Genomic DNA, 26,970 nt, shown 5'->3' with positions numbered 1-26,970 from the left:
TCCCAATAAAATCTCTTGCTTTGTCAGCATGTGTCTCCTCAGACTATTCTTTTCTGAGTATTAGACAAGAGACCTCTCTCAGGGCCCTGGAGGGGGCACCCCCTTCCTACAACAAAACTTTTTGCTACACAAAATGTCCCTGGATCAAAATCCTCTCTGCTGGAGGTCATGAATCCCAACATAGCACATGGCTTGCAGCTGCAACCTTTCAATTATAAAACTATTACTCACTTAATACCATTTTATCATGATTGGTTTTCAAAAAAATAACAGAATTCTATGTTATCGTTTAATAGAAAAACCTGTAATCACTTTTTAAATCCAGATGCATATCAGAATTATCTTGGAGCTTTTTGAAAAATACAAATGCCCAGGTATTGCTTTTTTTCCACCAGAGCTCCAGATATGTTTCTAATGAGCAGCCCTGTTTAAAAATAACTGGACTCTATGATGATCTTTTCGGAGAAGGCAATGGCACCCCACTCCAGTACTCTTGCCTGGAAAATCCCACGGATGGAGGAGCCTGGTGGGATGCAGTCCATGGAGTCTCGAAGAGTCAGACACTACTGAGCAACTTTACTTTCACTTTTCACTTCCATGCATTGGAGAAGGAAATGGCAACCCACTCCAGTGTTCTTGCCGGGAGAATCCCAGGGATGGGGGAGCCTGATGGGCTGCCATCTATGGGGTCGCACAGAGTCGGACACGACTGAAGTGACTTGGCAGCAGCAGCAGGATGATGATCTTTTATTTAGTTTGTTTCACTTTTTCTATTTCATATTCAGTGCTCCCATTTCATTTGGTTTATGTTTTCTGGTTTCTCCATCTCTTCCTTTTTTTTCTCTTTTTGATGTTCTTTATCAAGTGTAGTAGAAAAGCTCTTCTATACATATATAATATGTATAATATATACATTTTAGAAACCTTATGAATTTTTGCCTAACTGAAAAAAATTATGACATTTTGATTCTACTTGTTTCTTAGCATGAATAGAATGATAGATTTCTAATTAAAAAATTAGACATGCAACAGCAACAAAGGTTTACTGTATAGCATACAGAATGATAGTCAATATCTTGTAATAACATATGATGGAAAATAATTTCAAAAATAACATATCTATTTGTATAACTGAATCACCAAAAAAAGAATTCTACTTTCTGAAATTCAATAATATTTATCTTTTGTCAGTTTTTCTAAATGCCCTGTGGACATCTAATAACTTATGAGATATAAAATTTTAAGTATATTTGTGTAGTATATAAGGTTAATATAAATTAATATAAACAGAACTATTATATTTAAATTATTAATGACATCCTTCAAGATGCTCCTATTCTTATTTTTTATGCTCCTGCTAAGTCGCTTCAGTCATGTCCAACTCTGTGGGACCCCACAGACGGCAGCCCACCAGGCTCCCCCACGCCTGGGATTCTCCAGGCAAGAACACTGGAGTGGGTTGCCATTTCCTTCTCCAATGCATGAAAGTGAAAAGTGAAAGTAAAGTTGCTCAGTAGTGTCTGACTCTTCGAGACTCCATGGACTGCAGCCTACCAGGCTCCTCCGTCCATGGGATTTTCCAGGCAAGAGTACTGCAGTGGGGTGCCACTGCACTTGATAAAATATTCTCAGAGAAATGTTTATATGTCTCACTATGATTATATATTTTTTCTTTTCTATTTCTTCTGATTTTTGCTTTTTGTTTGTTTATGATGTCTATCTTCTTAGTGAATTGTACCTTTTATCATTAAAAATTTATCTTTGTTTCATTAAAAAAAAACAAAACCCAACTTCCCTCAGTCTGAATTCGGCTCCTTTTAAACAGAGGAAGTAGGGGGCCATTCTGACTCTAACCAATGGCTGAGTGGGACCTCTAACCGCCACTCACTAACAGCCATGTGCTTGCCCCGACCCTATTGCAATTCCTATCTATCAATGTCCATTCCACAATCTTGTGGGAATAAGGGGTGATGATTGTTCTGGCTACTTCCTGCTGAACAGAGGCAATGAGGGGGTGATCATGAAATGGAATTGATCAGCTTTGGGTCAGGAATACTCCTTAATAATTTTAGTAAGTAAAACAATTCTCTGCGACTATTTGAACCTGATGAAATTCCTTCTGCAAGGAAATTTTATTCTCCATACTTATCCTTTCTGAAGAGCAACCTTAAGTCTTCTAAGGGTTCACGAACACACTGCTCTCTAGGACTCAGGAGTTGGGTCATTTTCTGATGACGGTGAGGCTGCTTTGACCTGACTGTGATGTATCCGTGGCTTTACTCCAGTTACTCCAGCTAACCTGACAGATGAGTGTGTGATGAGTAATACCACAGGTGGTTCTGTCCACTTTGCAGTCAGCTGGTGCTCAGGCCCTTGTCCTCCACATGTTTTAAGAGGATGCAATGTCCAGGCTGGAAAGGATGTAAGGAAGATTTGCTTCTAGCAAATTCATGAACAGAGGTTTGTATTGTGCCTAGAGTTTGAACATAATTGGTAACTGCTATATCTTCCAGAATATTTATACAGTGTCCCTCATGGGCAGACACATGGAGTGGCCTACCATACAATAAAAAGAGGCTAATTTTAAGCCTGCTTCTGGAAGCCACTCTGATCCATAGTGGGGCAACTGTCAAGCCCTAACCCCAAGTTAAATTAGACTCAACGTATATTTGCAATGCTATTTAATGTAGAATTCATTTTCTCTGTTATTCCTATTGAATGTGCACTCCAGAATGAATATAGCTTTCCATTAATTTGCAGTGGTTTGGACATCTATTGGGTTATGCTAGAGAAAACAGCAGGCCCATTATCACTTTGAAGGGTGCTAGACTATCCAGTGGAGAAGGCGATGGCACCCACTCCAGTACTCTTGCCTGGAAAATCCCATGGATGGGGGAGCCTGGTGGGCTGCAGTCCATGGGGTCTTGAAGAGTCGGACATGACTGAGCGAGTTCACTTTCACTTTTCACTTTCATGCACTGGAGAAGGAAATGGCAACCCACTCCAGTGTTCTTGCCTGGAAAATTCCAGGGACAGCAGAGCCTGGTGGGCTGCCGTCTATGGGGTCGCACAGAGTCAGACACGACTGAAGCGATTTAGCAGCAGCAGCAGCAGACTATCCAAATTGGGGGAAATTTTCCTTAAACGTGGCTTTCACCACTTTGGAGGCTTTTTCAGTCCTGGTGCTTCCACCAGTCCTGAAAAAGACCACCAGTACTAGCAGGGATCTGAAATTTCCTGTGGCTCAAGGCACTGAAGTCAAGTCTATTTGTCAGTCCTCGGCACAGGCTCCTATGTGTTGGGTCCCTGTCTGGGGAGATCTGATAGCAGTCTTTGGGTTATTTTTAGTACAAATCAAGCAATTTTGAGAGATCACTGGATGGTCCTTTGTAGGGTGATGATGAAGCTCAGTCACTCAGTTTTGTCCACTTCTTTGTGATGCTATGGACGTTAACCCACCAGGTTCGTCTGTCCGTGGAATTTTTTTCTTTATATATGTATTTTATTGACGTATCATTGACTTGCAATGTTTCAGGCACACAGCAAGGTGATTCAATTACATATACACATACACAGATAGTACAAATATTATTTTCAGATTATCTCCCATTATAGGTTATTATAAGATATTGACTGTAGTTCCCACTGCTATACAGCTAACCTTTGCTGCTTTTTGTGTATCTATTTTTAAAATTCAGCCTCCTCCTGGAAATCTTGCAGAGATAAGCTGTGCAGGAAAAGTGCCTGAGTTATCTCCCTGCCTCCTGGTCCTCTCTCCTGCTTCCCTACTGGGCCTCCCACCCTTTCCTGCAGCTGCCTCGGCCACAGCAAAGTCCAGAGTCCACAGAAACTGCTCTGTTCATAGTGTGCAATCCCTTCCTCCCTTCTGCGAAGGTCACTGAGAAGCAGGGGGAGGCAGGGGTGGAGACGGTCTCAGGGGCGTGGTACCCACTCTTTCAGGTCTTCCTTCAACAGTGCATCCGGAGCCCTGACTACATGCCTGGTACTGGTCCAAGCACAGAGGAAGGAACAGTGAACACAGTGACAAGGTCCCCAAAGTGAAGTTTACAGTCCTGTGGGGAAGACAGTCAGTGGATAAACAACAATCACAACATCGTGTAAGGCAGCAAGACAGAGTGAGGTGGCAGGCAGGGGAGGCCTCTCTGGAGAGGGGATGTTTGAGCTGAAGTGAGGAAACAAGTCATACGGACATCTGCAGCCAGTGCACCCCAGACACAGGGACTGGCAGGTGCTATGGCCCTGCGGTGGGAACATGCTTGGCACATTCAAGGCACGGCAGGGAGGTCGTGTGGCTGGAGCAGAGAGACTGAACAGAACCGTGGAGGACAGACGGTCAGATAAGAAGGTGGGGGCCACAGTGCATGGGGTCTTGTGGGCTCTGGTGAGGTCTGGGCTGTGGTTGAGGTAAGAAGCTAGAAGAGGGTCTGAAGTCGACTGATGTGGTTGACATGCACTGTGAAAGGATCACTCGGAATGGAAAGTTGCTGGAGCCACTGATCCGGCCTTGAGGTGCAGTCTCCACATGGACAGACAGTAACGTCTGCAGCCTCGTCTTTAAAAACTAACCCACTGGCATGGTAACATCGATGTCTACAGAGGACCACCTTCCACAGTGTGGAGGACCGCCTCCTCTACCCTGAGCCCCCACCCCTCCAGCCTGTTCCCACCACCAAAGCCATCTCTGTCCCAACCAGTGACAAGGCAGACCACACGGAGGATATTTTATTACTTTAATACATCTGGTGTTACAAATAGAAAATACTAATTATGATTTCAAATAAAACGATGGTTTCAGTAAACATTTTGTTTATAAAATTAAGAGACTCAAGAGTAAACACTTTCTCCTTATGCAAAAGTAAGGCACCTTCATTTTCCACCTCCTTTCCACCCCTAACTCAGTCCTTGCACCAGAAGTGTGTACTTCTTCTTTTATGTACAGAGTGCTATACACACACACACACACACACACACACACCAGCTGCCCTCGGGCAGTGGCCCAAGCACCCAGCACCGCTCCCAGGCAGGCAGCTCCAGTATGCTGAGCCCGGGGTAGTGGCCACAACAAAACAGCACAGAGGTTGTGATCACAGAGCGCAAGCCCCATGAGAAACAACCAAAATGTCTTATTTTGAGGAGATTCTCCCCGAGCCCGTGAGCCAGACAGCAGGTGAGGCAGGAGAGGGCAGCTTGGGCTGGCTGAAAGGACATGTGTGTGTGTACGCTCACTCATGTCTGACTCTGTGACTCCATAGCCTACAGCCTGCCAGGCTCCTCTGTCCATGGGATTCCCCAGGCAAGAATACTGGAGTGAGATGCCATTTCCTGCTCCAGGAGATCTTCTCGACCCAGCGATAGGACCTGTGTCTCTTGAGTCTCCTGCATTGGCAGGCAGATTCTTTACCACTGGCGATACCTGAGAAGCCCCTGATCAAAAGGGAGTCCCTTTAAACTCAGAATATCTGAGAAAGAATTATTACTATTATAGAAGGGGGTGGTGAGAGGGGCTGGGGCTGCAAACACTGTCCCCACCAGAGGTGGATGCGCTTACCTAACCCAGCAGACCCGAGTCCCATTCACGGGCTGCCTGTCCTTCTGCCCCTTCCCCTCATCTCTCAGGAGACCTTTGGAGTTCTCAGGCGGGGAGGACCCAGCTGAGTTTGCAGTGAGGGTCACAGGCAGGAGAACACGAGCCCCTGAGTGGCGTCTGGAGGAAGGCACGGAGGTGGCAGTGACGCACACAAGGCCCTGGGCCGGGACGTCTTCTGCAGAAAAGAGCCTTTCTGTTCCCGAATCAGGCTACCAGACCCCCCAGATTCTTAGCACCACCACATCCTGAGGAGGTCAACTGTCTGAAATCAGCTTAGTCTTCTAGGTCACAGCAATGTTTTTATCAAGTTTATTGATGTTTGGTTTGATCAGCTCTGAGGAGAGAGGTTTGCAGACATTCACAACATGAGCCAGAAGAACCTGGTCCCGGAGTCCTGAGGGGTTTGTCCTGAGGGTGTTTGCTCTCCCACAGAATGTCAGTGGTCAGTCTGGGGGCCCAAGAATGACCCTCATCCAGAGCAGCTGCTGCTCCTTAGAACTGGGCTCCTAAGGGTCTTCAGACACTAGAAAACGTTAATCTCCTGAATAAGCTTTCTTTTGGGATAATGTGCAGGCTTTGTCCCAAGGGATGGACTGGAGCAGGAAGGTGAGGCAGCAGCCAGGACTGACTCCAGGATTCTCTCTGCCTCCCCAGCTCCCAGAACCTGCAAGGGCAGGGCGGGGCCCCAACCTGTGTGGTAGAAAGGGCATCTCCCCCACGGAGACAGGGCAAGCTCTGGAGTGGGTTCCAGGAGGCAGAGGCACTATCCTACAAGACACAGATGTTCCTCCCAGTTCCCCCAGAAGCTGCTCGGTGAAGGCCGTGGGGCTGGCAAGTAGAGCTGTGCTGGCTGGAGAGGTGGGGGCGGTCCGAGTCCCCCGAGTCGCTCCTCTGCCCTCTCTCAGAAATGCTCCTCCTGCACAGTGGTGGGGGCTTTGCTGCTCTTGCTGTCCTCCTCCTCCTCCCCGTCCTGGGGTTTCTACAAGACAGACAAGGAGACAGCCATTGAGGGAAGAGGCAGGGACTCCTCCCTGCTGGAGCATCTTCCTGCCCATAAGTCTGGAATCTGGGGGGAAGACCAGAGTCCCAGGCACTCAGCATCCCCCACTGAACAAGGACGAGGACAGGGGCTCCGTTCATGCACAATGCTCCCCAGACACACACACCATCACGACAGGAGCAAAGGAGGAGCGAAAAGGTCAGCCTTCCGGGACACCACAGCCTCCAGGGACCACCTCACTGTGAGTGCCACTGAGCTCCGGTCACCCTCCTCCCCTTCTGACAGCCTCGCCCCACCTGGATGGACCCCCACGTGGCTGTGGATGGGCCAGGTCTGCCCCCTCCTCAGGAGTGCTGACTACCCCAAGTCAGGGGCAGCCCCCAGGCGAGGAGCACGGTTACCATATGTGTGGAACAGACGCACAGTGAACTGTTACCAAGACAGGATGCAGTATGGCTCAAAGTATGTATATATTAATATAGCATCCCCAGAGAAGAAGAGACTTTGGCTGTTTGTCATCAGATTTCTTGGGGACGATGGCACAGAATTAGAAGGTATTCAGGGTCACGCTTGTTAGCTGGGTGGGATTTAAATATGCCCTGAAGATTATGCTCTGAGGCCCCTAAGTACTAACTGCCAACTTGGGCGTTTGTCTGCTGTTTTAGGAACACTTTGCTTCTTCCCTCAGGGGCTCATCTCGCTCCCAACAAGGCCTCGAGCACAGGCCGAGCCCCACACAGCTCTGACCATCGAGGCTGGCGGAGCACATGCAGGCCACGTCAGCTGGACAAACGGCACTTCACCCACCACGACGCCCAGGGCAGCCCATGGCGGAGGCAAAGCAAAGATCCAGCGTCCAGTTCTCCATCTTGCTAACTTGTCGGCACCAGTTTGGCCTCATCTCTGAGAAGCCCTCACTCAAGAGCCAGGAGCCGCCTTCAACCACTCATGCCACCTCCTGTCTCTGACACACTCATGCACACACACCCGCCTCCTTCAGCGCCATCACCTTGAAGTCACAGATAAACAGGGCTTAGTGTCTCTGGGGCCAAGAACTACCAACTGGAAGACAAATGGAAACCCAAACACAGAGTGTCATCATCAGCGTCAGTCCTGACCCACTGGAAGTTCTGGCTCTTTCTGCCAGTGACCCACCTCACTGATCAGAAAGTGCAACTCTGGCCCGATGCGCTCCCTGCCCTGTCGTCCCCTGGCGCTGAGACTGAAGTCCTAGGACGGTCTGCAGGTCCCACTCACACCCGCCACCTCGGTGGGAAAATGACGGCTCCTTCACGACGCCCTCTGACAGCCCTGACTTCCCTGGGACCAGCCCCACGTGCCTCTGACCCCCGTCCCACCAGGCCCCCCAGGTGTATCCAGGACAGCACCGTAAGCCTGCACCCACTGGCCTCCTGGCCCGACTCGCGCTGCTTCCCACGGTCCACACGCATGGGACTGAGCCCTCACCGCCTGCTGGATAACAAACCTGGCCCACGGGGACAAGGATCTGCTTTCGAGACAGGGAAATGTGGGACGACCTAAGTAGGAAACAGGAGGAAACGGACACGTGTACATGGAGACGTGGGGTTGGGGGCAGCGGTATAGAAAGGTTGTCAGACTCTCCTAAGGAAACAAGCAGAGTAGAAAATCCAGCATGCACAAGCACATTTCTGCATCCACGGAAGACACTGGGAAATGACTAAAGTGTCACCAGGGTATCTCTGGGCACTAGGCCTACGGGCAGCCTTTACTTTCCTCTGTTTGCTTTTGCCCAGGGAAACACTGATTACAGAGTAAATACAGCAGAGTCTCATATCGCTTGACACAATGCATCACATTTCAAATTGAAAGCTTTTCATGAGTAATCCATCCTGTTATCATAGGCACCTTTTCATAGGCTCACACTATAGTCACCCAAATGTCCCAGATCACGTGTCCTCGTCTATGGCACAGGGACAAGCCCATCTCCGCGGGGCTGCTGCTGCACTTCTCACAGGCTCCTGAGAAGACCGCTCCTGTCTCAGGCGTTCCCTGTGCCCCACTGAACGTCCTGTCCCAGGCGCCTCGCCCTTCACCTGCTCCCTGCTGCCACCTGCCAACTCCAGGGCGTGAGATCAGAGGACAAACGTCTCTCAGCGCACAGCCTTAAAGCACTAAACGTACCTCTCTCAGATACGATTTTTGCCTTCGATAATTGGCAAAGATTTTCAAAATGAGAAATACTCAGGGTTGGCCCCATACACTGCTAGAGCAATGTACATTAGTAGTATTGATAGTACCTTCTTCCTACAGGACAGTCTGGTAACACATGTCAAAGTCTTAACTACAGGCACAACCACTGATCCATTTCTCAAGAAAATACAGTGCTTAAGAACATGCCCAAACAGTCAGCTCCAGAACAGTAAACACAATATCATTTCTAACAACAACCAGAGACACTCTTAGTGTTCCTGGACAGGAAAGTTGTCAATCAAATCATGTCTATCCATGTGCAGTTATTAGAACACTGTGATGTCAAGTACGTTGTAAAAGACTAATGACCTGACGAAGCGCTTGCAGAAAGTACGAAAGCACGTGGAACAGGAAAGCTTGCAGAACCACAAAAGCGCGAGATTCTACTTTGGTTTAAAAAATACATACATATATCTACACATATATATGTGTACACAGACGTGTGAGTAAATGCAAAAATACAGGACCTCATCTCTAGGTGATGCTATTACACGATGCCTTTCAAATTTTGTACACTTTAAAACAAACAAAAGATTAAAAAATTTGTACATTTTGCCATATTTTAAATTTTTTCCACAAAAGTATGTGTATTACCTCCGTAACAGGTTTTGGGTGTTTTGTTTTTTTTTAAGCAATATCCCACTGACTCCTGAGAGCTGAAATTCCCTTCATCCTGATTCAGATTTGATATCTAACACATTGGTTAAAGGATTCCCTGGTAGCTCCACCTGCAAAGCAGGAGACCCCAGTTCGATTCCTGGGTCGGGAAGATCCCCTGGAGAAGGGATAGGCTACACACTCCAGTATTCTTGGGCTTCTCTGGTGGCTCAGATGGTAAAGAATCCTCCCACAGTGCGGGAGACCTGGGTTCGATCCCTTCACTGGGAAGATCCCCTGGAGGAGGGCATGGTAACCCACTCCAGTATCCTGGCCTGGAGAATCCCCATGGACAGAGGAGCCTGGCAGGCTACAGTCCATAGGGTTATAAAGAGTCAGACACTTTGAAGTGACTTAGTCACAAAGTGCTTGGTCACAAAGTCGGACACTGTGACTAAGCACAGCACAGCACGATGGTTAACAGAGTTCCCATCTTTCCCAATTAGAAAAGATGGGAAATACTCTTCTGTTCTTGATCTACTTCCTGGTCCTCTCCCCTTCCACCATGATCCACTCCTGCTTCCTGATTTGTACTTTTAGAGCCCTGCTGGCAACCCATTGGCTCTGGTCCCTCCCTGGCACCTCCTGAGGCCCTGCCACATGCCAGGAGAGCCACTGCCTCGGGGCCACCACCGCTATGACAAGATGAAGGAGCCAGCCCCCCACATTTCCTCTCTGTTCATGAACCCCAGGCTGAAAGGAGAGGAGCCAGGGCGTCAGGACTTGTCTCAGGACCCCGGGGTGGGTGTTGCTCAGCAGACTGTGACACAGGGACCAGCTCTGGGGACCAGAGCAGGGAGGCCAGGAGCAGAGAAGGAAGTGGCAGAAAAACCAGGAGAGGGTAGCAGAAAAGCGGGGCTGAGCCCCACGGAGGAAACCCTTTATCTCCACGTGTGTGACGCTGCGTGGCTCTCACCGCCACCAGTCCCCCTGGTGCTACCCCCATCCCCCACTTCCCCCCAATGCCACAGCCTCAGCAAAGTCTGAGCCCACATCTCAGCCCAGCAGCTCCCACATACTCACAGTCTCAGGAATTTCTTTGTTTGCATCCTGCCTCCGGAGATCTGCCTTGATGAATGCTGAGGTTCAAGGACACAGAAGAAGGGCAACAGAAACATATCAAGCAGAGCAATGGTCAAGTTCAACCACAAGAGGGAGCCCGTACTCTCCTAAGGATCACGGATATCCCATCTCCTTCAGACCTTCCAGGGATCTGGAGGTTCCACCAGCCAGCTTGATAGAGCCTGGGAACCACTGCTGTGCCAAACAGGAAGAAGCCAGTGACAACACTGGCCTCCATGCATAGACCCCTGATATTTGCAGGGAGTTTGCACACAGTGCTCCAAGCCTCACAGCCATCTCCATTCTACAGATTAGGAAAGTGGGGCTCCCAGAGAATGGTCCACTTGCCCAAGGTCAAGGGCTATGGAGGTCAGTGTCACAGTGCAGGGTTCCAACAAGGGTCTTTTGGAAAGTCATTCCAAAAAACTGAAGCTCATTAGTTTCATTCCAAAAAAACTGAAGCTCATTCCAAAAAATTGAAGCTCATTCCAAAAAACTGAGGCTTCCAAAACTGAAGCTCATTCCAACAAAATATGCTACTGCCTGCCAAAGACACTTCCTCATGAACCCTCTCGTCTGCCCTGCTGCACGTGAGCCCCTTAGCTGTATGATCAGTGAGGACATTGGGTGCCAAACTGCCAACAGTGTAAACTCAGGCACAGTCAGAGCATCACTTTGTCCTGAGGCCCTGACTCACCAGTGAGCACCGCTCCAAGGGTCAGGAAGACACACAGGAAGATGTTCCCAGGCATGGTTCCATAGTTGTCGATAATCTGGCCCTGGGAGATGGTAAAGATGATCCCGAATACCTGCAAAGACACGGAGAAGACGGGAGACAGGGGCCCAGCCACGCAGCCCACGGGGAGCTGAGCTGCCTTATGCAGCACCCGCACCCGCCGAGCCCGGCACGGAACACAGGCCCACGGCTCCAGTGCCACCACCCAACGAGAGGCCTACCTGGGCAGACACATTGAGGAGGCCAGACGACATGCCTTCTGATTCCGGGTATGTCAGCTCCACGGCAAACTCAAACCCCAGTGGGAGGTAGCCAGTCATAAAGAATCTGAAGGCCAGATCACAGAAACGAGGTGATGGAGAAATTCCAGAGCAAGGAAAAAAGGGTGCCCAGCTCTTGCCCTACAACTCCCTTTTCTGTTTCTTCCCATCAAGACATGCCAGGCCCTTGAAAATCAGGCCACCCTCTAGGTGGTCATTATACACACGCACGCTCACACACCGTCACGTGTATCGTCCATAGGAAAATAAGCAAGAGGTGAAGCTGAGCAGAGATCCCTGTGGAAGGGGCTCCATTTCCTATACTTTGTCATACAACAGGTCTAGAAAATTCCAGCTCTGGTCCCTTACAACTGCACCACACTTCCTGGTGCTTTCACATCTGTTAATCCTCTCCTTCTTTCCAACAACTCCACAAGGGAGGCCACTCATCTGCAATTACGGATGAAGATACTGAGCCTCAGAGTGAGTAAGGAGGTGCCAATGATCTAATAAACAGTCGGCAACAGTGAGCTCAGGACCCACCTTTCTGATCCCCAGGCCTGTGTACTTTCTGTGACCCCATGTTGTCCCAGGCAGAGCTCATAAAGACGCTAAACATTTCCTAGCCTCCCAGAGATTTATGAAGGACATAGTCCGTTCCAACAGCGTGGACGGCCTGGATGCCCGAGGCAGCCTTTTGAAGTCTTATGAGTGAACATGACCTCTGGCCATTTCCACGTGTGCAGAAGTCATGAGAGGCGGCAGATCTCTATTGCATCTTAGGATGTCAGTAGGTCTCAGAACCATGGATGGTGCTTTCCAGTTAAGCAGGTTCGAAGTACAACTTACCCCATTGCGCCAGCCGTGATGAATACTACCCACAGGTGTCCCAAGTTCAAGGTGTTTGTGTAAACCACCATGCCCACCAGAGTCATGATATAGACCACCAAAGTGGTCTCCCTACAAGCAGAGGCAATGAAGTTGAGTCATAAACTGCAGACTTTAACAGGATATTTTCCCTTCTTCCTTCCTCTTTTCCTCCACCCCACTTCTTATCTTCTGGGCAACTGCTGAGCGCTGAGCAAGCCCACGTCTGTGTGCTATTTACTCTCATAGAATTTTCTGTCTGTGAGGTTGATGGACACCGGACCAATGGTCACACTGTGCTCAGAGCTACAAAGGGTCAGACCAGGACAGTGCGAAGCCATCTTGTAGCACGTGTGTTCTCCTGCAGAAACCTCTCAGCGAGTAAACACTGCACCTGGACTGGCCACCTCCTATCCACAGGCAGGACACAGCCCTTTCCTTTTCTCCTTCCACCAGAAAAAAAAACATGGGGCTCACACCAGCTGTGGTCAGGTGGCAGTGGTCACAGGACCCAGAAGCCCATTCTGCTTGTCTGCATCGCCCCCCGGCCCCCGGACAGTGCCGGGCAGGGACCTGACTGTGAGAGTCTCTGTCGTCTCTGAGTCCTTCCTCTTGCCACCTGCACACGTGCAGCACAGCTTTTCCCACTGAATCTGAACTCCTCCACTCCTGACAGTGCAGCTGAGAGAACAGTCTCCAGCCCTGAACTAGCCCCTGATTCCAAAGCCCAAGGGAGAAAGCTGCGCCCCCTCCTGGGTGCGTGTCCCTCTGCTGGTCCCTCAGAAGGCCCATCTGTGCTGGCTTCCGTTTCAGGCTCACCCTGCCTGAGCCCCTCCACGCACCTCTCCCCCAGGTTGCCCCCCAGGACTGCTGTGGCCCTGAGTCCTGCACTGGGACCGGCCCCCTCTCCCTGTCCTCCTGACTGAGGTCAGGGACTCACAAGGCACCTCCTTGTGCACTCTGGCCACGAGCATCAGGACTCAGACCACGGAAGCTCAGAGCCTTCCCTCATCTCTGCTGAAGCCAGAAACATGGTGGGGCTGGCAGGTGTATACTGTGCTTACTAATACTGCACTTGTTGGACGCCAGAGATTCTCTTATGCACTTTACATATATTTAGTATTTCATTTAACCCTTACAAAAGCCCTGCAGGAAAAGTATGACTGATTTAAGAAAACTGAAATCATATCAAGCATCTTTTCTAATCACAAAACTGAGGTTAGAAATTAACTATGAGAATGGCTGATTCATGTTGATGTTTGAAAGAAAACAACAAAATTCTGTAAAGCAATTATCCTTCAATTAAAAAACAAGCAAATTTTTTAATGTAAAAAGGAACTTTAAAATATTTTTAAAAATCAACAATGAGAAAAAAACTACAAAAAACACAAAAACATGGAGGCTAAACAATTATCTACCAAGCAACCACTAGGTCACTGAAGAAATCAAAGTAGAAATTAAAAAAAAAGAACATCTGGAAACAAATTAACAAAAAACACAACACAAACTCTGCGGGGTACAGGAAAAGCAGTTCCAAGAGGCAAGTTTTTAGTGACACAAGCGAGTCTCAGGACACAAGGAAAATCTTTAAACAGTGTAATCCAAGGCAGTCGGCATATTCAAAGCAATTGCTGTCAGAACACTAATGGCAACTTGGCAGAATTAGAACAAATAATTCTAAAATTTGTATGGAAATACAAAAGGCCCCATATAGCCAAAGCAGTCTTGAGAAAGTATAAAACTACAGGTATCAGTTCTTCCAGATCTCACACTGTCCTCCAAAGCTACTGTAATCCAGCCAGAATGGTATTGGTATAAACAGACACCTGGATCCATGCATCCGAATAGGGACTCAGAAGTGAACCCACATGTATGTGAACCATGAGCCCATGATGAAAGAGGCAAGAACATACAGTGGGGAAAGACAGACTCTTCAACAGATGCTGTTGGAAAATTGGACAGCTATATACAAAAGAATCAAATCAACTGCTCTCTCACGCTATGCAGAAAAACAAAATGGATTAAAGACTTAAATGTAAGATTGAAACCACAAAAATTCTAGAATAAATTTATAGGCAGTACACTGACATCAGTCTTAGTAATTTCGAGGGCCGGGGGGTGCGGGGCGGGAAATGTCTCCTCGGGCAAGGGAGCCAAAAGCGAAATCAAACAAACAGGAGAGCTTTAGCACAGGAAAGGAGACGACCAACAAAGGCAAAAGGCCATCTACTGCATGGAGAAGGTGTATCTGTAAGGAGTCAATATCCAAGCTATACAGAGATTTAATACAACTCGACATCAAAAGAAAAAAACCCAAGGGAAAAGTGGGCATAGGATCCGTGCGGACATTCTTCCACAGAAGACACACAGACGGCCGAGAAGCACGCGGAAAGGGGCCCTGTGAACTGCCTGCCGGTGGGCGCTGCAAATTGGTGCAGCCACTATAGAAAACAGTACGGAGATTTCTAAAAAAAAGGTTCAAAATAGAACACCCAGGGGGCTTCCCTGCTGGCCCAGTGGTAAAGAATCTACGTGCGAATGCAGGAGACATGGCTTTGATCCCTGGTCTGGGAAGATCTCACATGGGGCAGAGAAAGAAGGCCTGTGCACCACATCAATGGAACTCTAGACCAGCAACCACTGAAGCCCAGGCACTCTAGAGACTGTGCTCCACCACAGGAGAAACCACGGCAGTGAGAAGCCCATGCACACTAGAGAACAGACTGCAAAACAACAAAGATCCAGCTCAGCCGAAATAAATGAAACCATACGCATATACATGACAAACCAGAACACTCGGATGACCCAGCAACTCCACTCCTGAGCATTCATCCCAAGAAAACGAAAACACCAATTCAAAACTATAATGTACCCCTATGTTCATTGTAACATTACATACAAAAGTCAAGATACAGAGGCAATCTAAGTGCCCATCGATAGATAAACGGATTAAAAAGATGTGGCATGCACACATACGTATTTCAGCCATAAAAAGGGAAGAACTCTTGCCATTTCCAGTGACATGTATCGACCCAAATGCTCTTGTGCTAAGTGAAATAAGTTAGAGAAATACAAATACTATATGACTTCATTGCTATGCAGAGTCTAAAACACAAAACAAATGAACAGACGTTAAGTCAGAAACAGACTCATAGATACAGAGAACACACAGATGGCTGCCAGAAGGGAGAGGGTGGGGGGAGAGGAGAGGAACAGGTGAGAGAGATTAGAGGTACAAACTTACAGTTGGAAAACAGATAAATCAAAGGGCTGAAATGCACAGGGCGGGGAATACACTCCATGACTAGTAATATCCTGGTATGGGAACAGACCACAGCCAGACTTAGGGCTCATTCTGAAATTCCTAGAAATACTGAATCATTAAGTTGTGTTAAGGAACCTACTAGTGTAGTAGGTCAGTAATGTCAAAAACCAAACAAGCATGCAAACTCACAGAAAAAGAGATCAGATTCGTGGGTACCAAAGGTAAGGATGGGATAGGGGAAGGGAAAATAGGAAGAAGGCAATCATAAGGTTAAAAACTTCCAGGTGTAAAATAAGTAAGGACTAAGTAATGTAATGTGGGCTTCCCTGGTAGCTCAGATAGTAAAGAATCTGCCAGCAATGTAGACTGGGTTCCAGCCTACATTGCTACCCTACATTCTACCCGGGTAGACCAGGGTTCCATCCCTGGGTCAAGAAGATCCCCTGGAGAAGGGAACGGCTACCCACTCCAGTATTCTTGCCTGGGGAATTCCATGGACAGACCATCCGGTCGTAAAAGAGTCGGACACAGCTGAGCGACCAGCACACACACCCAAGTATGTAATGTACAACATGATAAATATGATCAACATGGTATATGTTACGTATACAAGTTGTTAAGAAAATAAGTCCTAAAGGTCCTCATCATGAAACTTTTTCTATTTTTTAAATTTTGTATCCATACATGATGATGGATGTTCACTAAACTATTTGCGATGTCGATTTCACGATGTATGTAAATTAAATCATGTGCTGTATATAGATAGTTTAAGTCCATTATATCTCAATAAAACTGGTAGGAAAAAAGAAGCATATGACTATCTCCAATACGACAAATGTGGAAACTGAGCTCAGACCAGCCAAGTTACTTGTCCAAAGTCACCCAGTAGGTAAATGCAGGATTAGAAACCCATGCTCTCTCCGCTCCCACACACAGGAATACTAACACACGATGGGGCTACATTTTCAGAAATGAGCAACAGCCTCTGAAGGACACCCCTCCCTCCTGGGTCTTGAGCAGCTGCTGAGGTCAGAGGGCCTTCATCTCTTCTCACCCTGCTCCCTGCATCCAGGCCCTCCCGCTGCACAACCCAGCCCCATGGACACCCATCTCCCTTGCTGACCACACAAGCTCACCTTTTTGCCGTATTTCTTTACACACGGCTTCTTCTGAAACCACTAGCCTGTCTGCAAAACCATCCGTAGCCTCAGCCAGACATAAATGGACCTGACCATCCAATTTCCGTCTCCAAACCAAAGGGGACACATCTGGGAGCCTCAGGGAGAAGGAACAGGCACCAAAATGCCCAGATGACAGAGCTCCCCACCCTTTCTCTGCCCAAGTAGTGGAACGGAAAGAAGAATGTCCATGCTGATTGCAGGATGCAGACATCAAATGCCACTAGGAACCGTGTCAGCTAGACTCTGCAGTGTCCTCCCAGCCTTTCGCTGTCTTTTCACTGTCTTTTCTGGTTCATCTGAATCATCTGGTTGCCCATATCCTGGCCCCGCCAACATTTCAATCCCTCCTTTCTGTTGCCACAGAACAAGCCCAGGAAAAGAGATGCTGCTATTCCTTGTTCAAGGGTGGTCAGTCCTCACTACTTGAAGCAAGCAATTGGCATATGGCAGAAAGGAGGCAGTAGCCCAGCTCCACCAGCAGTAATTAAGTTCGGCCGGGCTACTCCTTGTGTCCAGCCAGGCAGCCACATCCCCAGGGAGGGCCTCAACTGGCCTTTGATGAGGGCAGCCAGAGGGAGCCCTGGTCTGACCAGAGCCTCACAGAAGCGGGTTTGTGTGCAGAGAACAGGTCTGCCGCTGTCTGTCGCCTCCAGACACTGGGAACTTTGGAGGCCTTGACAAAGCAGCCCAGAATACTGCCCTGCCCAGCACAGGACAGCCCAGGCAGCTGCCCCACTGAGCAGCATTAACTGAGCACCCAGTGGATGCGGAGCACGGGACAGACACAAATTGAGCCTCTGTTTCCAGAGCACTTTCTCCAAGGCCGGCTACTGAATCAAGGCATCTGGGTTGATTTCTAAATGCAGACTCCCCTACTGAGTTGACATCCATGAGGAGTGGGGCCCAGGGGTCTGTATTTGTAGTAAGCGTCCTGGATTAGCCTGCAATCCACTAAAACCTTAGTGGCTCTTAGAAATGCACAGGACTAAACCTGGACTAAACCACATCACAGTATTTACCAATGACGTGGAAGCAACTGCAAGGTAATACACTGAAAACTGGTGGAAGCACAGAGCACCCTGGTTAACCCCAGGAGGTCCACGAGCAAGCCATGGGAATTTGGCAATGAACCTCCTCATCCCAGAGAAGATACATCTGAACTGCCTCCTTGACCACTCAGACCCCAGCTGCGGCAATCACACCCTTGTAGCCGTGTTCCTAATGAACATGTCATTTCAAAACACGGTCTCCAATTCAGTCCAAGCGGAAGAGTCACTTACTTGTAGGTTTTGGTCCTATCCAGCCAGATGCCTGAGATCACAGCCCCAAGCATTCCCGCAAGGACGATGGTCAGGCCGATTCTTCCAGCATTCACTTCTTCCCCCTGGGGAAACCATAGCCCCAAGGATCACTCAAGGATGGAACAAGACATCTGATGGGGCTCACTCACCAGGAGGCAAAGGGGTAAGGCAAGTAAGTGGGGTGCCACTGCAGCCAATTCTCAGGAAGTAGCAGAACAAGACAAGCTGTAAAAAGCTGCCAGTAATTCTAGGGGAGGAAATCCTAGAATAATTGCTCCTCCCAATATAATATAATATAATATAACCCTGGGTGTGGGTGCATGATACTGGATGCTGGGGGAAAACAAATTCTATCCTTAGAAACCAGTTTTAGGTAGATTTTTCAAAAATATAATCCTCATAGGAACGCTTTATCATTATTCTCATTTCACAGATGGAAAACTGAAATATGTATACCCAAACATTTCATACTTAGGCTTTTTTTTTTTCCCAGTTATCACTGTTTGAGGTAGGAAGACATTACATATGTTTGTGTGTTTATTAAGAGCCAGATACCATGCTGAGGATTTTATATCATCATCTCATTTAATTCTCCTGCCTGCCCACCAGGAGGTTAAGAATCAATACTCCCCATTTTACAGATGAAGACATCAAGGCACACTGAAATTAGCCTACTAGCTGAAGGTCATGAGGCCTTTATTAAGTGCAGAGGCAGGATTTGAACTCAGACCTGTCAACCTCCCACACTGGAACACTCACTCCCCCATGGTGGCCCACAGTTCCCAAGCTGAGACCCTTGACCTTCCGAAAGAGGGTTGGGCCTGACATCCCAACTCCAGGATACTCAGTGTCCAGTTCCCAGTATTTAACCCTCGCTAGTTCTGGAGACATTTGCAACCTGCTTTCCGTTGAGCAACTAAGACTTTAAATCCTGCTCACATTTCACAACGTAATTGACTTTATAGGTGATTCTATGTGTATATACGTTTCCCTACTAAGTTGTCAGGCACCTTGCTGTGTACTTTACACGTATAAATCTTATGATTTACTCATCCTAAATTAGTCTTTTAAAAATATAAAATTAAATTAATCCTTCAATAAATAACTAGACTTCTTTTGCAGAAAAGAGGATGAGAGCTCAGCGATGCTACCCAGCTCTCACACCACTGAGAACCACCAGACCTGGGTCTGAGACCCAGGGTCACCTCCCTCCAAATCCTGGAGCACACACCATACCACACCGCCTCCCCAGCGCCTGCCCAGACACTAGAAATCTCCTTCTCTCCGGGACTGGTCAGCTTAGGGGACGCCCTTACCGGGTAGTGGAAGATCACCATGCGAGTCAGCAGAGTGGACAAGGCATAAAAAGCACCAGCATTCAGACCTGAAGGAAGGAGGGGAAACACAGCATTAGGGTCCCTGTCCTGGTGGGGCCATTGCTGGCTCTCCCTCCAGTGGTGAGAGAGGAAGGAGATTCTCATGCTTGTTGTCACTAAAGGTGGTGACCTCAGAGAAGAAGAAATACTCCAGAACAACTCAAGGTAACCATCGTAACCTTTTTTTAGCCACACGCCATTGCCCTCTCATCCCTTTATCCTGTCGTAAAAACACAGGCTCCAGGAAGTACACATTACTCCTAGGTCAGATCCATCTACATCCCTCTTAAGCACTGGCCTGGCCTAAGGGCTCAGTGAAACTACTGGACACCTTTCCACCTCCTCCTGATGACCTATGCCCCCTCCAGAATGCTCCAGACCTCTGACCCCTGACCCTTGACAACACTCCCATTCTCACCTGTTTTCACATCTCTCCAACTTTTCTTCTCAGATTCAACACCACACAGGTCTTCTATTTGAAACCAGAAAGGACCCTGAAGAACATTTAGATGACTCTCCTAATTCGTCAATTTATCCAACCAATAAATGGAATACTTAGAGCATTCTGTAAGAATCAATTTCCTCAGAGGACCAAGTCATTTTGTTCAAACCATACAGCGACTTTGTAGCTAATGTGAGACTAAAAATGAATCCAAAGGAGACGGACCTCCTGCCCTCCTTTCACGACAACAATGACGGCGACGATGGTGGTGGTGACGGTGGTGATGTCGTGATGACGACAGTGAGACGCTGGGAGCGCGGTGAGGGTGATGGACGCGGTGACGACGGTGAGATGGCAGGGGTGCTGATGGTGCTGAGGCTCACACGACACACACCGGGCATTGGGTCCACTGGAGAGGGCGTGGACGGGACGCGGTGCCCGGGCAGGGCAGCCTCAGGAACCGGTGGTGATGGCTGATGGTGATGGTGGTGGTAGTGATGGCAAGAGCACACTCTTCTGTGCTAGGTGCTTTTCTAAACAACTTACCGTCCTCATAACAATCCCAGAAAGTAGCTAACATATCCTCATTCCCATTTTATAGATAAGAAAAGGCACACACATTTAAAAAACAAATACAGAGGTCATTCTGGAAGGCCCACCAGGGGTCTTTTTAATTTCAGCTAATTTTGAGGCTCACGTGACTGCCACTGGCACACCTGGCATTAGGTCCACTTAGAAGGACGTAAGACAGGACACGGTGCCCAGGGACGGCAGCCTCGGGCGCCCCTCTTCACTGGAGCCAGTCCACAGGACCCCAGGCCACAGAGCCACTCAGAAGCCATCCTCTTTCACCCCCAAGCGGATGGCTCAGCGCAGGGAAACGTGGGCGTGGCCCCCACCCTGCCTCAGCCCCTCCCAGGAGCCACTATTGTTTGTAACTCAAGCACAGGCTTAGTTGCCAGGATCCCCATAAAGGACAGGCCCGTGAAGAGAGTCGCTGTGCTCAGAGAAACACAAAGAATGGCTTCCCAACAGGGGTGAGTAGATCGCCCAGCCCACTGCAGTTATTTTCGTGAGAAGTAAAGTCTAACCGCAGTTGACTTCCATTCTTGATCAGGTTCCCAGAGGAATGAGATACAAAATTAAGCCAAGGTCAAATTCTCCTGCAAAGTGGGGGGTCTGGTTTGCCCTCCACACCATCACATGCGTGGTAAGACGCAGGGCTGCATCGAACCCAGACTGTAGGATGCCAGGTCCTCCATCTTAAACACTCGATTTTATATCCTCACGAACTGATCGATCCTCAAAGATTCCCCCAGCTCAGCTCACTGGTAGTTTCATGCCCAGACTCTCTGAGCAGGTCACCTCAGGGATGCAGCAAGGCTGAGCTCAGTGCCCCAGACGTGCCATCAAATATCACTACAGCTGCCACACTCAGGCTCTCAGCAACCTCTTAGATAACAAGCATAGCTACACCTCACCTTCTTACCACTTACCACTCACCACTCCCAGCCACTTGGAAATTCCATGCCCAGGTCAAGAGAACCCACAAGGAGACACATTCCTGAAATGGGGGGTGGTGGTGCAAGGAGGATGAAACCAGCCCCCTTCCTGCCCCTCAGTTTAACAAGGCCAGGGGGCAGAGCACACACCAGGTCAAGTTCAGCTTGGGCCCACCTGGGCTGAACAAGGAGGGCAGAATCCCCAGGTAACTGAGAAATTATCCAAGAGAACTGGGAGCAAAAACTCTAAACACCAGCACTTTCGTGACCCCAAAACAGAGAAAGAAACAGTGCAGAGAGGGCTGATCAGGGATGGCGAGCAGCTCTGTGAGGCTCAAAGGTTTAGGAAAATCTCTTCCAGATCAACAACCCCTGGGAGCTCGTTAGAGATGCAAATCGTGACCCCACCCAGACCTCCTGCTGTAGAAACTGGGAGTGGGGCTTTTGTCTGTGCTATCAAGTCCTCGAGGTAATCCTGATAAAGCTTGAGACCCACTGGTTCGGCTAGACTAGTGTTATCTACCAGTAAGCATCCCTGGCTCCCAGCCAGACAGGAGATGGAGTCAGGGCTAAGGCAGGGAGGGTGTGGAGCGGGGCAGGGGTTCCCCCTGGAAGGCTGCCATTCTTTTCAATTCTTTCTACATTCCAACCCTAAAGGAATTAGAAATTTCAAATCCCTTTTGAATAAGATGGCCCTCCCCATATTGCCAAAGGTTGCCAGATACAGTTAAATGGCGAGAGTCTACTCCACTGACTTCCCTGCTGGCTCAGACGGTAAAAGCTTCTGCCTGCAATGCGGGGGCCCTGGGCTCGATCCTGGGTCGGGAAGATCTCCTGGAGAAGGAAATGGCAACCCACTCAGTACTCTTGCCTGGAAAATCCCATGGATGGAGAAGCCTGGTAGGCTACAATCCATGGGGTCACAAAGAGTGGGACACGACTGAGCGACTTCACTTTCTTTCCACTCCACTGACCGAACCAAGGGGTCCGGCGTCCACACTGAAGGGCAGGAATGAAACTCATGCTCTGTCCTGTGCATGACTACCTCTCACAGGAATGCAGGTGACTGTGTTATATTTGAGTGTGATTGTCCCTCAACAATGTAAGCCTGCCAGGTCAGTGAAATGTGATCGCCCCTGAAAGGCCAGGTCATGCCTGTATCAGCCACCTGTGGGAGAGGTCTGGGTCCCTGAGAGGGTGGACTTTAGAAAGGCAGAAGGGACTCTGAGTTTCTGTCTTGTGTCAAGACTAAATTCTACAAATGGCAGCCTAGAGATCACTGGCATTAGAAGGCCTCAGATTTTTTAAATGCAGATTTCTGAGCTCTACCAGGACCTACTTAATTTGATTCTCCTGGAATGAAGCTAGGAATCTGCATTTTAACAACAATAAACCCCCCCTCCCCTTCCCCTCCCTGGGCATCTCTTAAACTCTCTGAAAAGGTGACTAAATGGCCTTGGGCACAAGAAGATCACAGAGCAGGCCCAGGCTGTGAGAGGCCGGGGTTCCCATGGAAGCAGCTGGGAGGGGAAGGGGCTTCAAGAATCACCCATTACACACCCACATTAGAGGTTCTCAACTCTGCTGCATGCTAGAATCTCCTGGAATGCTTGCAAAGGCAGATTCCCAGGCCCTCGCAGACTCTCTGAATCTGACTTTGCAGAAGAGAGGCAGGGAATCCAGGCACACACCACCCACAACCCAGGGGACTCTACTATCAGGCCAGAGTGGGAAACTCTGATCCCAGATCTCATGTCTGGGTTCTGGGAACTCTGTGCTCATTTCCCTTTTGTCCTCCTGAACCTGGAGTAAACTGTTGGTTTAAAGGGCCAGCCTGACCTCAGCAAAGCTCCAGGGACTCCCAGAAGGATGTGCTACACCCTGCATCTTGACAGCATCTTGAGGGGTCACACAGCTCCTCCGAGGCCCATGTAGGGTGGTGTAAAGGCCTTGAGAGCCCCAAGGACAGGTGTCCTCGGACTCAGGTTGAGGCTGTGAGTTCAGATGCCCAACCCTGCAGATTCTTCACAAGCATAGCTTGAGTTCCAGGGAACTCAAATGGGAAGCAAAGGTTGTTATTCTTTTCTGAGGGGCCGGTTCTTAGAGAGACAAAGGAGGAGCCCAGGATGGGTGAAGGTGGAACACTCAGTCATTAGCAGAGCTGAGACCAAAAACTCAGACCTTATGTTCCTTACGTACCAACTCTGCATTCACTGGCCCATCAATCAAGGCTATTACTCCAAGACATGTGCACCCAGATCCAGCACATTTGTCCATGAAACTCTATCAACTGCTTGATTCCCAACGACATGGTCCTAGGAGTTCATAATTCAGAGGAAAATACAAACATTGTGTATCATACGGTTACGTGTGTCCTCGTCGCTCAGTCGTGTCGACTCTTTACGACCCCGTGGACTGCAGCCCACCAGGCTCCTCTGTCCACGGAATTTTCTGGACAAAAATACTGGAGTACATTGCCATTTCTTACCCCAGGGTACTCCAGAGGATCTTCCTGACGCCGGGATCAAATCCGAGTTTCCTGCATCTCCTACAGTGGCAGGCAGATTCTTTACCACTGAGCTACCTGGGAAGCCCTATACGAAATGGTTATACACACATATAATTAAAGTATGAACCATGTTCCTTTTCAAAGCTTAACCTGCAGGATTCTGGGAGGTCTCACAGCATTTAGTCGAATTTGTAGAGGGTCCTTTTTTTTTTGGTTGTGTGTGCCTTTTCAATTTGGAGCAGACTGTAGGAGAAGAAAGCAGGGATTCTTAGGCAGATTGAGTGTCAAACAGTGCCTTTACATGACCTGTAACCCTCAGAAAGACACATTAAGATTGAAACCTCATCATGCCCATGTCCCAAAGACGGCTGGTCAGTGAAGGCAGGTCCTGCTTCTAACCCCCAGAACTCCAGAGCCTCATCTTCAAGGAAAGCAAGCCCCAGGGAAAGGGTCTGAGGACTGAATCTGAGGAAGGACAATCCATCACTGTCACCCCTGCCAGACAGATCCAGAGGCCACTCAGGCAACTGAGGCTGAAAACAGACCCCCGTTCTGTCTCCAAGAGGCTCCCTTCAGCATGGGGAGACAAAGTGGTGTGGTTAGGAAGACAGGCTTTGGTCTCAGACAGACAGTTTATACTAAGCTCTCTTGCTTACTACTGTTTAATCACAGGCAAGGAATTAAATCAGAGCCTCAGTTTCCTTAATATGAAATGGAGCAGTTAAGCACCTAGGTCATGGATTTCTTTAGAAGATTAAATGAGATAATGCATATAAAGCACTTTACACATATAATGCATATAAAGCGCCTGACACACAGTAACGGCTTGATAACATTTTTTCCCAAATCTGTGATCAAGCCTAAGAATCATTTCCTAGTTGGCAAAGACCCTGTCACCAAGTCCAACCCTCTCTCAAGAAAATAAGGCTTGTGTTTTTCTGACTATAATGAAATGTGTGCAAACAACCAGATTAGTTCAACGCTTTCTCACTGGGATTGCCCCAGGCTTTTGAGAAAAATGTTAAGAAATTCTATTTCTTTTTTTTGAAACTGGACATTTTTAATATAATGTCATCCCTACAAACGAGATTCTCCTCCTTCCCCCACCCTTGTTGCCGCCGCAGTTTGGACTCATTTCGTAACACCTGTGTCCTTTGTCACGTGCAGCAACTGGTTTCTGCGCTACTAACTTAGTTTAGGGCTAACGATCAGGCAGAGATTTCCTTAAATACCGTAAAGCCCATAAGTCTCCCACTTTGCTGAGGACCTCTATGTATGCACTGGGATTCGCCTGTGATGCTTCAGCAGCGTGGTGCCACCTCTGCCCTAGCCTTCACTTTCCGCTTACACAGAGCTTCACGTTCAGCCAGTGTGAGACTTTAGCACTTCCCTGGGTCTGTCCTGGGCATGTGCACAGCTCTGGACATGCAGATTTCTAGACTGCTAAGAATATGTCAGAGGTTTCCAAAGCCCCCTGGTTGTCTCATTCTCCAGATTTTCCTTTCAAGATCTTTGGCCAGCCTCTTGATGACCCCAACTGGTATTGTAACCTCAGACAGTTGTGATGTTAAACAGTGACTGCTTTCAATAAATACCCTGGACATAGCGCTTTCCCACTGAGAGAACTCTGAGTCAGGTCAAATATAGGCAAATCCTCTGAATGGAACCTTTCCAGGGAAACGGAAGTCAAATAAACAGTGAGCTAGGGATGGGACTTTGTTGGGGAGGGGGGCAGGGGGGGTGTCCAAAATTGTCTGGGCCCCTCCAGTGGCTGTGAGGTTGCTAGTTTTCACAGCTATCATGTCTGGGAAGCTAGTTTTCAAGGCTACCACAGAGTCTAGAGGGGAGGATTGGAATAGGACAAGTTAAGACTCAAAGCTTGCTACTTTACCATTATTTAGCCATTTGCCTTGAACAGAGGCTCGTTGGGTTAAGCCTTTAGTCAAGAACCCTGAAATAACTGATGCTGATAATGTCTGCCAGTGTTTTTGTTTTCATGGAGGATCAGAAGATCTACTGTCCTCACTCCACCATCCCAGAAGTGTTAACGCATTTATTCTTTGTGTTATCACTTAACCAGATAGATAAGGAAGAGTATCCAGAACCCAGAGCCCAGCCCATATCAAACAGTGCTGCTCCTCGTACATTTTGGTATTTCTTACTTTCATGGGTCAGTGACCTGACCCTGCCATCAACAGCCTCTAGCACTGAAGACTGAAACCTCCGGAATGAGGCCACTGCCTGGTTAATACCACCATCACTATTCTCACCCACAGGAGATATTTATTAAGCAGTTATCTGCCCTAGAATTCCACTGCTGCTGCTGCTGCTGCTGAGTCACTTCAGTCGTGTCCGACTCTGTGCGACCCCATAGACGGCAAAAAGACCCCATAGACGGCAGACCACCAGGCCCTGCCGTCCCTGGGATTCTCCAGGCACAGGAGTGGGTTGCCATTTCCTCCTCCAATGCATGAAAGTGAAAAGTGAAAGTGAAGTCGCTCAGTCGTGTCCGATTCTTAGCGACCCCATGGGCTACAGCCTACCAGGCTCCTCCGTCCATGGGATTTTCCAGGCAAGAGTACTGGAGTGGGGTGCCATTGCCTTCTCCTAGAATTCCATGGTAGGTCTCAAATGCCCTGTTGTCAGACACAATAAGGTTTATAGCGGTTAAGGGCTGATGCACTCAAGACGTTTAATTCTAGGGAAAAGGGAAAGTTCTTAGAAGCATGGAATCCTGAGTCTGGAAGGGAACCAAAAGATCACATTTCAGTTCAGTTCAGTTCAATTCAGTCTCTCAGTCGTGTCCGACTCTTTGCGACCCCATGAATTGCAGCACGCCAGGCCTCCCTGTCCATCACCAACTCCCAGAGTTCACCCAAACCCATGTCCATTGAATCGGTGACGCCATCCAGCCATCTCATCCTCTGTCGTCCCCTTCTCCTCCCGCCTTCAATCTCCCCCAGCATCAGGGT

The 26,970-nt window shown here is 48.5% G+C and overlaps 1 protein-coding gene across 1 annotated transcript in view; it reads right to left on the bottom strand.

Annotated features, from left to right (window-relative positions):
* Window positions 1–4,737: 4,737 nt before the first annotated feature.
* Window positions 4,738–26,970, bottom strand: part of LOC113899135 (feline leukemia virus subgroup C receptor-related protein 2) — a 55,606-nt gene continuing 33,373 nt past the window's right edge. Inside the window, exons 4-10 of the mRNA XM_027552472.1 lie at window positions 19,486–19,553; window positions 18,149–18,252; window positions 12,405–12,515; window positions 11,517–11,622; window positions 11,257–11,368; window positions 10,521–10,576; window positions 4,738–6,587 (exon numbers count right to left, since the gene is read on the bottom strand). Of these exons, the coding sequence (XP_027408273.1) occupies window positions 6,510–6,587; window positions 10,521–10,576; window positions 11,257–11,368; window positions 11,517–11,622; window positions 12,405–12,515; window positions 18,149–18,252; window positions 19,486–19,553 (635 nt within the window). The 3' untranslated portion in view covers window positions 4,738–6,509. The remainder of the gene's footprint in view (window positions 6,588–10,520; window positions 10,577–11,256; window positions 11,369–11,516; window positions 11,623–12,404; window positions 12,516–18,148; window positions 18,253–19,485; window positions 19,554–26,970) is intronic.

Source organism: Bos indicus x Bos taurus, chromosome 10 (genome assembly GCF_003369695.1).
Source record: "Bos indicus x Bos taurus breed Angus x Brahman F1 hybrid chromosome 10, Bos_hybrid_MaternalHap_v2.0, whole genome shotgun sequence".
Classification (NCBI taxonomy): Eukaryota; Metazoa; Chordata; class Mammalia; order Artiodactyla; family Bovidae; genus Bos; species Bos indicus x Bos taurus.
This window is presented reverse-complemented; position numbering and strand designations above follow the sequence as displayed.